The 17,373-nt window shown below is 34.5% G+C and overlaps 1 protein-coding gene across 4 annotated transcripts in view; it reads right to left on the bottom strand.

Annotated features, from left to right (window-relative positions):
* Positions 1-6,138: 6,138 nt before the first annotated feature.
* The window catches only part of LOC118276226 (uncharacterized), a 110,700-nt gene continuing 99,465 nt past the window's right edge, over positions 6,139-17,373 (bottom strand). For all 4 annotated transcript variants that reach the window (XM_035594464.2, XM_035594465.2, XM_035594466.2 and 1 more), the window contains 2 exons: positions 8,652-8,761; positions 6,139-8,558 (listed from right to left, as the gene is read on the bottom strand). In XM_035594464.2, coding sequence (XP_035450357.1) covers positions 8,205-8,558; positions 8,652-8,761 — 464 coding nt within the window. In that variant the 3' untranslated portion in view covers positions 6,139-8,204. The remainder of the gene's footprint in view (positions 8,559-8,651; positions 8,762-17,373) is intronic.

The raw sequence follows: 17,373 nt of genomic DNA, 5'->3' as shown, positions 1-17,373 counted from the left end.
CTTACATTGTTATTCGTTTTAAGAAACATTGTTATCACACAAATTACTTAATAAGGTTTTCAACTGGAATTTTCAAGAATTAAAGAAAATAAAGTCGATAGTTGGCGATTTTATTGATACTTTTTTAAACTTTAAACAAATCCTTGGCGCTTTTAGTTTCACATTTGAGTAACATTTTCAATACAAACGACCAAAAATTTTACCAAACTTCATAGAAATCCCGAAACCAAAACCTATACTCCTTAACGTCAATCACAGCACGCTTCCCGTTATCAAAATTTCTGGTGAACTATTTCACTTATTACGGTTATAAGGGTCATAGAAACTGGTTGCACCAACCGTGAGAACCCGGGCTATTTGCCCGAAACGTTTGTTGGTCTCTCGAAGACGACCAAACACTCAACGCCTTTTGTCCAAAAACGTAATGGGGATAAACAAATAAAAATAGAAGGACACTTGAATGGACGGCGCTAGATATTTGGGGAATAGGAGAATGCATTGTCTTCATTTTTTGTTGAGTGATATGAATTTTGACAGGTCCGTTTTAAAAGTTTTGTTGGGGTACGAATTTGCTATGTGGAATATTCTATTGATCTTCACAAGCACGTCTCTAATAAAAAAAGAAGTTTAGGAGATTAAAAATATTCTATTAAACAAATCATTGCCATTCATGCTAAAACGAAGTGTTCAAGTTTTCCAAGGTCAATAAATAATTGTTTCAACACTCATGCGAAAAAGGACCACAAAAGACCACGTACGTACATAAATTTCTTCTTCAAACAGCGGTAGTTATTCCAAAAGAAAAAAGTATCAGCATTCTTGAATGCCTCGTCTCCTCCGCACCTCTGTGATGGTTCAAGATATCCGCGAGGAACCTAATGGACTTGTAATACCCGACGACTTCAAACAAACAAGTGGCGTTAAAAGGACAAAGGGCCAACACAATATGTATAGATTTGTGGCATAAGGCACAAGATCTAGCGACAGCTACAAGTTAGGTGTATCTAGTGATTTGGCTTTCTGCGATATACTTTTAATTAATCAAAAAGCAATTATTAAAATAATATGTTATATAATACATATGGTAGAATCATTATTATTATTGGGTTTTGTACTGAGGGTCTATTTTTGTAGCAAAATAAGGGACGGGACGGAAGGGTAAGCAATCAACGCCGTGATCATCTGCAATTAATACCAGGGAATATCTATAAGTATTTTCTTAAAGGTTCCTTTCCCTGTTATTTCTAAATATAATAAACTTATCAAAACCTTTCTTGAATTTAAAAGACTATCAGACAGACTAGACATTAGGAAATACAAGTTACTACAGTAGATAAACCACATTAGGAATCGCTTCCGTTTATACTTCATACCACACTTCTAGACACTGGATGTCCAATATTTACAAAGTGGAGTATTTTTTGTCAAGCCCGAATGGAAGGGTTGAATGGCTGAGGGTATTTGGAGTGAAGGCAACCAAGGCAACCTTCCTAAGGACATGGAAAATTATCGTCGAAATAATAGGACGCCATTGTATTTACGTGATGGGCTGTGCAGTTTGTATTTGAATATTTTGGTCCTTTTGTGTCTGAGAATAAGGTTGAAGGGTGTGAGAATCCTATGCATCGCATCATATTGATAGTCACATGATCCATCATGTGAGTTAAAGCTATGTAATTATTTATATTCTACGTTTTCTTAATCATTGCTAATTAAATTAGTATACGTTCATAATGTTTATACTTGTGTTTACTTATATTAAACGTCATCTTGCTGCCTAATGAGTTTGATTCTCTAATTAACTTATTTGGCTCAACTAGAGTTAATACTACAGGAAAAGTAATGTTGATTTACGCATCGCATTTTCCTCTCTGGCGTTGTAATTTCTAGATAAAACTTTGAAAAAATCTCCGTTTAAATTCAAATAAAAACAACCTAAATTAGAAGTCGACTCGAAAAACCATCGCGGAGCTTAGGACCAAAAACAACCAAAATGAAAGAGAGACCTTGTCCAACCAAAGGATTATGAGGTCCTATTGGAATATTCACAATTTTTGCCTCATTTTCGCTGTGCTCATGAATAAAGTACCTTAGCTTTGGCACATCAGTTGTTTGCTCGCCTCTTCAATTTCCTTGTAACGAGGGATTATTAAAGCCCCGTAGCGATGAGAGGGTTATTATTTGGCCACTTCTTACTGTTAAATATTATTCGTTGGAGCACTTTTCTTTGTTTAATACGCTTTCGATCCATAAATCCTGGGAGCAAATACTGAATGTCAATATTATTGAGTTTAAGTAATTCCGTATTTTTGTTTTGTCTGGCTTTAAGTACTTGCAGATTTTTTGTGCGATTATGGTCACTATAAGATAGTCTACGAGTGAGTGGTATGACAAATAGTGGCGTAAGATGATGTGATATTCAATTTAAAGTATCAATGGGCAGTTGCGCACCCCAAATTAAATGGCTGACCTAGAAAATGTAACTCGTTTTGAACTATAGTTCATTTTGACCTGATTTCCTGAGCTCAAAGGTACCCATTACATAAAAACTTTACCATCAAATAGTTCAGTTCTATTCTCAGTAACTATCTACCCACAAACCGTTTTACAAAAGCATTGATGTCCAATTGTCCATATACAATTTCTTAAATAGCTTCATCATTCATTCATTCAATGAGCTCAACGGATCACTTAAGCACACGGTACCAACATTTGTATCTAATTGTACTTAACCCTCGGAAGCCACGTGCGTTCCAGGGTCGTCAAACTGGTCCTTTTCTAAAGAATCCATTTACGAAAATATTTTATGAATAAAAAACTGTTTTATTTGTGTGTGTCCATAAGGCACTGGTTGGTGCGGTCTAAGCCAAATGTTTGGCCAAGGTGTTAGCATGTCCCTTGGCTGGTTACGAACTTAAGTCGATTAACGTACGATTAGTTTTTGGAATTATTTTTTTAGATCCTCATTCACGTTTTTAAGTGAATGCTTAGAACTCTAGGTGTATTTTATGTTTGTTATTACGTCTGCGTGGTGGGTTTAACTATGAAGTTGAGCAGGATTCTGTAGTAACTACGCTATACGTTTCAATTATCCCTATCCACTTAATTCTTAAACGGTTCTTTCATATTACGTTGGTGTTTAAAAATGTAAATTTTACGATAGGATTAGCGGATTATCTCCATTTTATATTTTCTTTCAATTAAGTTCTTAATTATGTTAAATAACAACGTGCACTCTTATATAAACTTGGTTATTTAATAAGCTTTTAACGTACTTAAATAGTATTACAAATTAATATTCTTCCCACATATTTGAGAGGCTCTCGTTGTACACCTGCATAAGCCGTGGTATGCACTGGCACGTACTATAAGCTAGTTAACACATACATCAGTACATATGTTAGGATCGACAAACATATTAATCGACTACATATGCGGCGGTGTGCTCTTGCCCGAACTTGCTTATTACATGGGCACATAGAGTAGTCTACGGTTCAGAGACTGCAACTGTTTTTACGAGTGATTTCTTTGAAGAGGGAATGGTTTATTTCATTTTAAGATGCTACACATATTTATGTGATGTATGTCATGATTTTGCATTGTTGTGGTTCTTTATAAAAAAAAATAATCGGCAACTATTTTGTTCACTTCTGAAATTATCATTAAATTACGTATTTTCTAACACAAAGAATTATGACTCAATAATAGCATAAAGTACGTAATACGCAAACTGCATGCACGCATTTACGTATCGTATTACAACTACTTTGAACGATTACAATCCATGCTTAAATAATGCATTGTTATTATTTTAAATGTGCGTGTCTTACTGCCATACTCGGAGACCTAATGAAGAAGTTACAAACAAACAAACATACAAACTTTCGTATAATTCTGGAAAGCAAATAAATGAATATGAATAATATTAGTGGGATGCCATTTATTACTTTCAAAGTATTTATAACAAATGGATTCAGAGGCTAGACCGAGCTGTATCATGCTTTTCATTTTAGATGATATTATTACCATACAAGGAACCCTGTCACAATAATCTGATATTCAAACAATAAGCAAGAAAACTCTGGAGCTGCGGACTACCTAGCGGGTTTACCGGGGCTCCAGCTCGAAAAATAGGAGTAGTAACGGAGTGGTTTTTAGTCAGTAAAAGTCTGACACTCCCTCTCGCCTCGCCCGAGGAAGAAGTCGTTGGATATTTCCCCCTTAAAAAAAGTCTAGAAAACATAAACATTGAATGATGCAATATAGCATCATGATAACGTAAAAAAATAGTGACGCAAATTCTCATTCTTCACAATAAATACGTAGAAATAATAGTACGAGTATTACAATGTACTGACGAAGGCGTGTCAAATCACGACTTAAACTATACAGTTCACATTTACTTGTACAATATAGAAAACAAAGAATAACTTAATTATAAGTTATTGTATTTTTTATAAACGTTACGCTTCTAATTATTAAACGATTTGATACAGTAAATGTAATGTAACAATGAATGTAAATATTTAAATAATTATTCTGATAATATGAATTGAAGTACCTTATCTAATATTCTACCTTTTCTAATAAGATTAATTTGTCTGTCGCGTGGGGGAAATTAATGCTTAAACCTTCTCCGTGTGAGAAGCTGTGGCCCACTTATATATGGGCTGTTGATGTATGTAATATATATGCCTGAAATTCTCAAGTGCACATACATACCTAAAAATGTTTTATCTATACCAAATAGCTATTAAACATAAATATATCCTATGTTCATATCTTTTTCTATTCATTCAATAGTATCTCCTATTCGTTTTTTTTTTCAATCGAATCCAGTCGCCATTCGTCAATCTTTCGACAAATCGTGTAATTTTACTATTACCTATGTTGTGGTTTGGTATAGTTTATGTAATTGAAACTGAAACACTTGTTGAAAGTGAATATCACGAGAGGTCAATGTCTGGACACTATTTATAAAACAGTAAACATAATGATTAAAATAATATTATTCTTACCTCAACTTATTTGAAATCCTCTTGGCAATGTTGACCAAACACTGTTGTACCAAATTCAGAATGTACGTACCACTCTAGTATGCATTGCTAACATATCAATGATTACTCCTAGCACACCTCGATAGCCGTAAGTACTTGTACATTATCCACAAACATTCAAAATTAAACATACATTTACTTGTATTGCATGTTTTCTTAGGACATGTTTTATTAAAACGCTTTGCAAATACACGATTGTGATTTGATTTGTCGTTCGTATTTTTAGACCAGTGGGTTAAGGTATTTTAAACTGTATTTCGAATGACGAAACCATATTTTGTTTATTTTATTTTGCATAAACACCCTCACACACACATACACACATTACTCGAATAAATCCTCTCTACACACACCCATCATTTCAATGTCACTGTCTAACCATTTGAAGACAATTTTTTACTACTTTATAATTTTATCACTACACACGATTATGCATTATACTAGAAAGTCTGAATTCAACGTAATTATACTTACAGCATTTATTTATTATGACACGACAGTATTTACAAACGCTTTTCCTAGGCAAGCAGTTGTTATCTCTGTTTTATCTCGACTACTCTGTGGTCGGACGTAGCTAGGTGCTAAATGGAGTGCGCACACGCGCGCGGCACCACGCCCTGTAAGTCCCACTTTACCCTGTTTGTTCTAAATGTTACATTTTACCCGCAAACACCCTCTTCCGGCGAGATTATTGGAAATATCGCCTTTTTTGTACCCGCACCCGTCTGGCTACTTTTGGGTAAATATTAATTGTGCTGAGTGTGTTTTGATAGCAGAATTGAGATTCAAGGAATTTTTATATCTGACTTTTGGTATTTTTTTTTTATGAAAGTAAGCAACGACTGACGTATTATTCGTTATTTAAGTATGAAAACCTATCCATTAGTTAAGTATGAAAAATATCCCTTTGCAGTATTTGGTTAACCACATTTACTTTAGGATTCATTATAATGGATAAATTGACAGCAAACAAATATTTTTTTCAATTACAGTTAGTTACTACTTTATTTAAATATAGTACCTATCTATGTAGCTACCTATAGTGGTTACAGTTAGGAAAAATAATAAATAATACAATAAATGCGAGTTAAATATGATTTAATTTCGTAATTTTTCTTAGCAATTATATTTCGTTCTCAGCATCGGAATACTTATAATTAGACACAGTAATACATAAGACAGTGTCAAGTTATTATAACAAATTTATTATGTATATAAGCGCATATTTTGTTAACTATTAAACAGCACAGCTAACATATCTTGACCTCTATGAAGTTAGGCGTTAATGTGAATGAGGGAGATGTCAGTAGCGCGAATGACAGCGAGGGACAGTGACAACGATACGCTTGTGGCGTACTTCGGACGAGTCAAGTTATATTGGTTGTACTGTATACATTGTTTGGAATGTTTTAATGTCTTTTACAGTTTGTTTTCTATGTTTATTATAGAATAATGGTGGAATGTAAAGCAACGTATATAACACATCGATGGTGACAACGGCGACTCGAGATTAATAGCGAACATTATATTCAGAGCAGTTTTATGTGTTGCACGTAGAGTTATGAGCACATTTCTATTAGTGCCAAGATGTTAAAGGTTGGAAAACCTTGCTAGGTCTTGTGTTATCGCGATCAACGGGTTACTCACTCCACTTTAATGTTCGACATTAATCGATAACTTTACTTGTAATCTGAATACACTGGGTACATGATACAAATATTATTTTCACTAAATCTTTGTATCGACTCTGCAATCATTTCCAACAGTTCACTTTATGTACGCATTTGTTCAAGGGTGGGCATTCAAAGGTAATCTGTTGTCGACAAATTTCCCAATATTTTCGCTAAAATTATGTACCAATACTGCTTATCTATAAGAAAATTACGTAATATTATATGATTTTCCTCCTGAATATGATTGCAAAGTCAAATAAATTCTGTTATATTTTCTTAAGTTTAATATTTTTATCTACTCCAAGTTTACAGACGAAATTAACACACTAGTTATAATGCGAACACATAGATACACTGCCACGACACTATGGCACAGATCTTATTAAAATATTAAGATTATAAATGTCCTTTATATGTATTGACGGTGACAAACATATGGATAACAGCAGAACACTTGATACTGACTCCTACCATGTTCCAACTCATAATGTTAATAAAACTGGCAACTTTATCATAGAAAAAACATCCTAAGAATCGCCAGAAATCGGGATGATTTCGACAAAAGAGATTCAAGTACCTATCACTCTCATACAAACTCTTAAAATAATATATACAAAGCGCTCGAAACCATACAATCAAATTCACAAATCGACCGGAAAATATATTCAAATGAACATTAGTAAGGAAAAGTTTCAGTACATGGAGTTAGTAAAGAAAACTAGGTCATAGCGACTGTGGCTAATCACAAGAGAGCGGTTGGTCGGATAGATTAAATACCCATAATTAAATACAAAACATTTTAATACAACTTTACATCTAAAACCTACGTTTACAAATTTCTGATTAACTTTTGTTTGATAAATAAGTAAACACAATTATTTTTATTATATTTACAAGCAGATAACACGATCCGTACTTAATAATAAAGCATTTTAAATAATAACACACTGAGAATTGACGTAAAGGCGTTTTTGCTACACTGATGGCGAGCCAGCCGGTACAATCGAGGGCTACCCAGACTTCCAACGCGTTGACCAAGTTGTTCCCCACGCGACGTCGGTGCAGCGGTGGTCCGGCGCAACACTCGTGACTGCCGAGACTACTATTTGCTCTTTCCACAGAAAAACCTTTTTTCCTTTTAGAGCACGAGTCCGACCGCTGGCACAAGAGCAAACGAGCGCCACAATGTTACACGAGCTTAAGGAATTTCACAGCTCCGGACGTCGTCCCGGCTCGGCGTTTTTTTCCCATTCAAATGTTTACTCTCTCGCTTCAGCTACCATTCATGCGGCGTTTGAAACGCCGCGGCCACCGCGGCCGAGCTAACCTAACGCTATCCAGTTCACGTCACTGTAATAATACTGCGATAGTTGACTAATACTCTGTCCACTCACAATGTCCATCGACAGCTGGCAACGGAACGCGCGAAGCGTTGAAGCGTAAATGCTGCTAATGTGTTGAGGGTGCGCACGGCCTACGTGCCGTCGCAGTTCCTCCGCCTCTGAGGCCGGCCGTGGTGGTGACGCGTGCCGTGGCACGGCGCCGACGGCCGGTGCCTACGCTGCGGACGCACTGGCCGGGACCTGAGCATGTTGCCGGCGCGCTCTAGGTTGTGCCTGTCGACGTCGAAGTCTTGGGCCTCGATCATGAAAGAGAAACACTTGTGCAGGCGCTCCGTGAGCCGGCTCTTCCCGCGCCGCAGCTGCAGGCCCCTCCGGTTGAACCCTATGTAGCGGTCTTCGTTCTTCACCAGATGGTATCTGTTGTAGCCGTCCACAAACTCCTCTTTGAACAGGCAATTGGGTTGTCTCTCCGCTTGGAAGTAGGTCTGTTGACAATTGAAAAAAAAAATGTTAATAACAAGTACCTATTACCACTTTACAAAAAACAAATCAAAGTGTGATGTGATATTGGTACTTACCAATCGTCTGCCCACTAGACGGGACCGGTTGAAGCAGAGGTACATGTCCTGCATAGGAGAGTGGATTAGCAGCTCTAAGTTGATGCCGCTGATACTCATGGTGAGATTCGCTGAAACAATAGAAAATTAAAATTAATCAAAATGTTCCAAACGTGAATAAAATGGGGCATGACATGAAATTTTGTAGTAACAGTTAATATTTTTATTACATTAATTTGTTTGTAAGAATGCTGTTCACATTATGAAACACTAATATTACTACAACAAACACGGACTAATGAAACATAAATCAAACTTTCTTCCCGAAGAATTAATTAACTCATAAGAGTAGGAATTAATGAATAGAAAGTAAATATTCAAAGAATTCCCGATAGAATATATCCCGAAGATACTCCTGCTTGTAGTAATAACAACACCCCAGGTGCATATTTTCTAATTTCAATCAACGCCGATGGCCGTGCTCACGTAATAAATTCAATTTATATTGTGGAAGGGTTACGGGCGGAGTCAGGTGCAACAAACTAATCGTTAATGATATTTGAACACTAATAAAGTACAAAAATAAAATGTCGATAAATATTAATCTATTGCTGGACATCCAATACACGGTGGGTTAGGGACGGCTTACATGCCGTAGGTACTCCATCTTTATTTATTTACTTTTGTAACTATTCATATAAGTTTATGAGTTTTAAGAAGAAATAATACTAAATATTGTTCATACAACAATTTAAGTTTTATATCGTATTAACACAATATCTTCTACATTATAAGTAATTTAATAACAGCTCACTTATCGTCATTGACATTGTGAACTGAATGATATTGTGAAATATTTAATTTAATTTGACCACACACAATGTTTTAAATTGAATTGATAAAGTTACTAATAAATCTGGAATTTTATGAGGCGTTCTGATAACTAAAGACGAAATATAAGTGGTTAGAATTAAAGAATGACATTGACAGTCGATGTTTTTATCAATTTAACAGTCCACTGGCAAATATTTACGATGAGAACTCGTTTGCCTAATTACTCACTTGAATAAATGCGTATTATATCCGAAAACTATTCATAAATTCAAGTTAATCGTGTAATATTGTCTCGGCATGTAAACGGCAATAACTCTCCGAAGATAACATATATTATAGGAAAGGGAAAAGTCGATGTATGGTATTCGATGTCCAAACTGGCTGGTTTTAAAAGAATGAATAAAAATAAAACTTGTGTACTTATGGACACGCCGCCTATGACACCGGCCGTGTCATTTCAATTAACATTAAAAGAAATAAAAATGCTTTGACTCGAACGAAACATAAATTCGTTATAATTTCGGTGTGACTGAATAGTTGTGTGCGTGTGAAAGCGGAAATGTACGCAGCGGTCCATACGTTTGACAGACTTTACATTCATGTAATTTAAATATGGCTACGTATTGGAATTTAATGAACCAATATTGGTATTGGATATTTATATTATCAGCCGTCTAGACTTTTTATATTGTTATTTTTTTATCTGCTCCTAAAATACTACATAGGTTGCACGTTTCTAAAGATAATTTATATATAATATTGCATTACATTTTCTAATTTGGAAAACATGTTAAGTAATTGTTTTGCATTTATAATAATCGAAACGAGAGCGCGTTCGGTGCTCTAATTGGCCGGCTCGAATAAATGAACCAATCAGAACTCCGAATGCGCTCTCGTTTCGATTTTTTAAACGTAATGCAGACTCGTACTAGGGGTACAGAATATGTTAAATCAAACATCTGCAATCATTGTAAGTACAATATTCAAGAAACAAGAAAAATGTTAATCTGTAGCTTAAGTACGTAATGGCTTACTTAAATATTTTCTTTTGCTTTTACGACACTCGTAAATACGGTAAAGATAACAAGGAGCTGTGTTTTAATGTTCTTATTATCTAATCCGTATTTGTACATAAGATATCGTCACGTGACAAATGTTAATAATGTGTTTTAATTTAGGTATCTGTTATATGAAAGATTATAATTTAGTCCTTGGATTAGCGTTGGTTCGGTCTTTATTTATTTTTATATTAATGATTAATGTTGTAATTACGTCTCTTATTCCTTTGAAGGGTTAGGTAGGAAATGGGAAGGGAACTCATTCCTAAATGACGGGACACTTTTGTACAGACTTCATGGTATGAGAATTTAATGAATATATTCTGTGAAGTGGTCAAATCCAGGGTGACTTCATGTCTATCAAATTAACCCCTAATACATATTTTGAATGCGACGGTTTGTGAGTTTATGTGTTTGTCACTCAATCACGTTAAAACGGCTGAAGGGCTCGGTATGAAATGTGTAACAGAGGTACATTATGTTCTGTAATAACACATAGGATACTTTTTATCCCACGGAAACGAAGGCGAAGCCGCTGTTAGTAACTATTAAGCCTATAAAAAATCTGCTAAGGTCCCTCTAACATACTCCTATAAACCTCACAGAGTCTATATAATCGAAACACACATTACAACATTTTCGTACACACACACAATGATATTATTTATTTTTCCGCCACTTGAATGTCCAAAGAACCGAGAACAGTAAACTTGGAATTTTATCGAAACTAATTACATAACAAACGCTTATCTACATATTTATTATAATTTATTTATGATGGAAACTGACAGATCAAATATTAATACTACAACATCATTGTTTGCTGTCTCATGTAAATCTAATTTTTTTTCGCTTACAAGCAGCTTACAATAAGGGAAAACGCAGTTGTGATGTTAGACCGTAGAGCTGCGGACTACCTAGTGGGGTAGGAATAGGCACAGGGTGGATGTTAGTCAGTAAGAGTCTGACATTCACTCTTGCCTGACCAAAGGCGGAAGAAGTCAATAGATGATTATCCTCCTAAAAAAAGACTATGTTAGTGGCTTGGAGTTTTTCAGTTTTAAAACTATTATCGTCTTAATTGAGTGATTAATCTTTTACCACCTTTTTTTCTCTGGAACCTTCGCGCAAATGTGTTTCAATTTCGGTATAATCTAGTCGACTGTCTGTAATATCCATCTCATCCATATCACTTGTATAAAGGTATTAGGTAAGTACGTAGTAAATTAGTAAATAACTGGATATTGTGTACCTTTTCTATTCATTTCAACAAAGAAAGTTTTAATTTGAAAAAAACTATCAACTAAGTTTCTCAAAGTAGTTTCCCCAAAGCTATGTTTACGGAAAAATCGTTCAAAGTCGATCTAAGGGCCGTATGACCGACTTAAGGTCGCCGGGACTTTCTTTCAGACGTAACGAAGCGAGTAAACATTGCCCAACCTTCGTAATAGGCTAATTTTGAAAAGACAACATAATCTCAAGTTTGTAAAGTAAATATGCTTTGAAGTGCCGACCGACGCTTGTAATTTCACTAGAACCGTCTTTATAGGTACCTTAAGGTCACCAACTAGCTTCCAGTGATTGATGGAGTTGGGAAATTTTATTGTTACTGTAGAAATAAGTGGAAAAATAGATACCTACATCCTTGGATATTTTTTTTTTGTTACTAAGTTTTAAGTGAGATGGTGAGATGTTAAGATATTTTTTTAATGGGATAATTAATTAGAAATGCATGTTGAAAATTGAAATAAAATAATATTAACTCGTAGACTTTTGAATATTATAGCTTCGTCTATTGTTGTTACAGTTGAAAAACAGTTGACAGTTTTTATCGACAGTTGAAAAACAAAAATACATCCCAATAATTTAAGAACTCCTCTCCCTTTTTGAAGTTCGTGATATCAAAAATAGTCAATCTTCAAAAAATCTTACCCGGATATATTCTTAAAAATTCATCTAACATTAAATGTTATAAACTTTCTAGAAAGCAACTACATAACATAAGTAAACATTTGGAAGTTAGCCGCCGTAGTCGGGTCAATGACTTGCTATCGATACCGATACGATAACGATATAGATAATCTCTGTACTTGTTACCTGAATTCACTAAGCGACATCTCATGTATCACTTTACACGACAGTAAAACTATTTATTTTTCTTTCTTTATATAACTCTTAATAGAATTGCTTTTAAAATGTCATTGTATAAGAGTTTCTAGGAAATTGTTGGCTTATTATAAGCTGTTGTTAAATAGACGTTAATTGAAAAAAAAATCTTTTAGTGCCTTTTTGGTAAAGTGGTTGCAAGTAAGGATGGGGATATTTGTCCATCTGTTTACTCAATTTGCAACTCCATCATCTTATTAAGATACGCCCAATGATGCAATATTATCTCCATTGAGACATTTTATTCTTAAAACTATAGTTCGATTTCTGTGCTGAAAAAAGCTCAGTAATACTTTGCCCGACCCGGGAATCGAACCAAATAAACCCAAACCCCTTGTCCGGCAGTCGCACTTGCAATCACTCGACCAACGAGGCAGTGTTTATGCATATATAGGACAACAGCTATACATATGTACATAGGTACTCAGTATATTCAAAACAAAGCAAATATAAATATGTATAAAGTTAAGCCAATATAGGTATTTCATGTCACACGATACGCTGCCAGCATGTCTGTGATATTTCGTTTCTATCAAATGTATTCAGCCTTGGACATTGTAATCTATTTGTAAACAATAATTTACGTAACTATTGACGCATACATAATTTTACACACATATCGATAAGTTTAATGAAACCTCAATTGTCAAACCAATTATAATCTAAAGAGTATCAATAGTAAATATTCGCTTTAACTCACTTATTCCTAGAACGAAATTACAATTACATTACAAAATTATGCAACTGCTCGACACATTTCTTTAAAACGCCGACAATAATGCTTTCATAAACTGTGAAAAGAGACATTTAATACATAAAATTAGAATTAGATTCACGCCGGCGCCAGACCCATTTTAATTAACCAACCGGATTCCCACATACTAATTACAGTTGTTGATAAAGCGAAATCCCAGTTAACAGAGCCGTCGTAGACAGATAAACAGATATAAACGGGTATAAGCGCGTACGACGCGTCTTAACCCTGTGGATAACGCGCGTAATCTGACCAAATCCGACAGGATACAGCCGCTGCGGTAGGTAAGTATTTGTCGGGAATCTTGTGTTGAATTCCAGACCGCTTTAGTAGCGGGTGCATTCGCATTGTTACTCACGTTATTTTGAGAAATGACGGACGAAAGAAAATGAACGAAGTATACTGTTTTATTTTTGTTTTAAATTGTAGAGAATGTAATTTTTGTAAGTACGATATTTATACAATTAAATTATTTTTATTTCATCAATAAAGTCAGTATTAAATGAGAACCTTTACGAAATCTAATATGATTTTGTATTTGTGTTTTTTTTTTAACACAACGTTATGCTGTCCTGTAGGTTTCCCTATTTCACTTCGTACTTCATTTTCTATCGCCGTATCTTGTAACAGTGGAAACTAACACCTAGCGCCTTCTCGGCGACAGGATATGTACTTACAGAGGCACTATAAACAGGGATTAGACGGTCTATTGAAATCCTCCACTCCTTTAGCCAAATCCTTTAGTCTGCCCCTATCTTAATCTTAGACGGCTTCATTCTCATGAATTACTCGTCGGTCTGCCTTTCTTTCAACATAGTAGGCTACGATACAATTTATTAGTAGCCTTTTCTCTGTGTATTCTATTTTGAACACTATTATTTAAAGGAGTAAAGTTCAGTTTTGAAACAACTGCGTTTGGTTTTCCCGGAATTTAGCATTAGATTGATAAAATTATTGTATTCAAAAATATGTTACGGATGTATTAATTTAATACTGTTATCAATTACCTGTTGTAGTTTATCATTAAATATTTATGATTCATTATTGTGGTTAATGCAAATACCTTATTAGTCGAGAGTACGGCACAATTCGCACGAAGTACCAGGAATTCATGTTTGTAAGAATGTGTTACGTTAGCAATGTATGAAAACAATGAGTAACCTTATATGACACTTAATTCACAGAAACAATAAATAAGTATAATAATTCTTACTAAAATTAGAATTAAAACTAAATATACCAGCGCATTGGAAAATTGAATTCCGAAAATACGTGCCGTATTCCATGTTTTAATGCCAGAACTTTAAAGGATGAATAAGTAATACCAATATATGGATTCTTTCATATTAATAATAATTAAGTGCTGCACATTCCAATAAATACTTATGAATAAATAATATTATTATGTTCGTCGAACTATACCATAAGCACGGTAATCGCCTATTATCTCTTATATTGTATGGGTTCATAAAACCTTCACGAGTCTTTTCCTTGTAAATCTTCCTCGTGTTTAATGACGTCACAGTACCTACACCAGTGTACCTAAATACCTAAGTACTTTATAAGAATCCTGACATTTTAAGGCGATGTCACATCGACGGTTTGGTAACAAACGTTTAATAATTCAATGTATCTATTTGAATATTACAAATATCATGGTACGTCAAAATATCAAATAGATGCCACATTCTTCAAATGTCAAATGCTACTGGTTTTCCGTGAACTTGAAGTGACAAAAAGTGTTAAAGTTATAAATGGACAATTCGCTTAATGATTATTAAAATTAATCATCTACATAATTTCTGAGAACGGAATTAATTTTAGTTTTCCTAATGAGCTGTCTGAAATGTCTGGGTTTGTTTAAAAACAATAACATTATAATATACCTAATAATATTTAAACGTATTTAGTTATTTATAGCATTAGCTAAATGGTTGTTATTGTAATGAAAATTCTCTCATTTTCTCTTGTGTTTTGCAAGCCGGCAGAAAATGCAATTGAGATACTACGGTAAAACGGGGTAAATAGAATTGAATGGATGAATAAACACAAGAATATGGTGAATAGATGTTACAATAGTTTCCCAAAATTTATTCACCCCTCTTCTGTATTTATTCATCCCGTTTTTATAAATGAAAATAATTAGAAACTTGACCCACAAACCCTCAGTCCTACAGAAGAGCTGCGGCGCTTTGGAAAATCCTATACGGGATTAGTCAATGGAAATCTATGTTCACTTACTATTATCAAAGCAAAGATCTGTCGAAAATTACTTTCTAAGTATTAGTAAATAGTTCCTAAAATACCTTTAGTGCAAACGAAGGATTCCATCTAATCGCATCCTAAGACTAGCAATACATTACATTAGCTTAGATAGTGATATCAAGTTACCGTCTAGTCTGACTAGATTATGTGACCACAAACATTATATGGCATTGACACTAATACGAGATATGCCTGATACCTTTACAATATGGTTGGGGAACTTGGAAATTTATTTTCATTTATTTTTTTGGTATTAGGCTACTTTAAACTGAATGCTAAACAAAAAACATTTCAGTTTTTCGAAAATTTCTCAGTGGTAGCACGGAATCTTAAATTGTGTCCAATATATGGCAATAGGTTCTTACTCTTAACCAAGTCCCATGTAATAGGACTTATAACACAAATGGTAAAGTTAGGTTTAGGAATTATTCAAATCGGACCAGTAGTTCCGGAGATTAGCGCGTTCAAACAAACAAACAAACTCTTCAGCTTTATAATATTCTTAGTATATTAGTATAGATATGTACTACAATTCTAATATACCACTGAGTATCATTTGACAGAGTCCCACTTCGCAATAACGGAATATTTTCACGTTCATGATCTATGGCACACCCCTGAGTTATCAGTGTTTACGTGGAATCTGGCACATGACACACTAGACGCCCCCTAGTCTGATCTCTAATATTCGCAAATTAGAGATAAAGTCATATTGTATATGAATAATAGTGTCAGGTATTTAGGAGATTAATTTGTTTGTTTGTCTATTACTTTTGAACTAAGATAATACTCTAGTACAAAGTTTAACACTAAAAAACACAGGGTGTCATAATCAGATGGGGCCCAGTAGGGCTGATGCCGACCCGGAGCTGCGGACTGCCTAGCGGGTTACCGGGGCTCCAGCTCGAAAAGCAGGAGTAGGGGTGGTTTTTAGTCAATAAGAGTCTGACACTCCCTCTTGCCTCGCCCAAGGCGGGAGAAGTCAATGGATGATTTCGTATAGGCGCGTTTGTTTATTTTAAAAACATTGTTCACCTACATTTTGACCTAGTATTGATATGACAGATATGTCTAACAAATCTAGACTTAGAGTGTAGGTAAAATCGAAGACGTTTTTACCAAAAATCTATGTCAATACTGAACTAACAAACTTGTTTGTGTAACGCTGACAATGTAAAATGAACTTTACAGGGTAAAGAATAAGAGTTTCTTGAACTGTATTATGCTATCTTGTGATATGATTAAGTATGGATTGTCGCGGCTATCGAAATCAGGTCAAACGCATACGTTGATAATATTTTCGAATTTACCAAAATGTCTTAGAGATACGATAATAAATCGCACTATGTTTTCAGTATCGTACATAATTTTGCTTTCAATGTAACAAAATGCGATATTTTGCGCATCAAAAATTACAAAATAGATATTATATACTTAATAAAAGAAATCTAGTTTTAATCAGTAAACATTTTGAATTTTAACATATTGATTTTGAATTAATTATTGTGTTTTTCGGCTTCATTATTTGACGAGGAACTCAACTAGTTTCAAGCCATGCTAGAGAGTCAGCATGGCTTCATCAGCAGCACTACATAATAGGAAATTAATTTAGTATATAATAATAATATAAATATTTTTATTTTGCTAAACATTAAGAATTCTGGCT

Source organism: Spodoptera frugiperda, chromosome 31 (assembly GCF_023101765.2).
Source record: "Spodoptera frugiperda isolate SF20-4 chromosome 31, AGI-APGP_CSIRO_Sfru_2.0, whole genome shotgun sequence".
NCBI classification, from domain to species: domain Eukaryota; kingdom Metazoa; phylum Arthropoda; class Insecta; order Lepidoptera; family Noctuidae; genus Spodoptera; species Spodoptera frugiperda.
The sequence above is the reverse complement of the archived record's forward strand: the minus strand, read 5'-3'. Positions and strand labels throughout refer to the sequence as shown.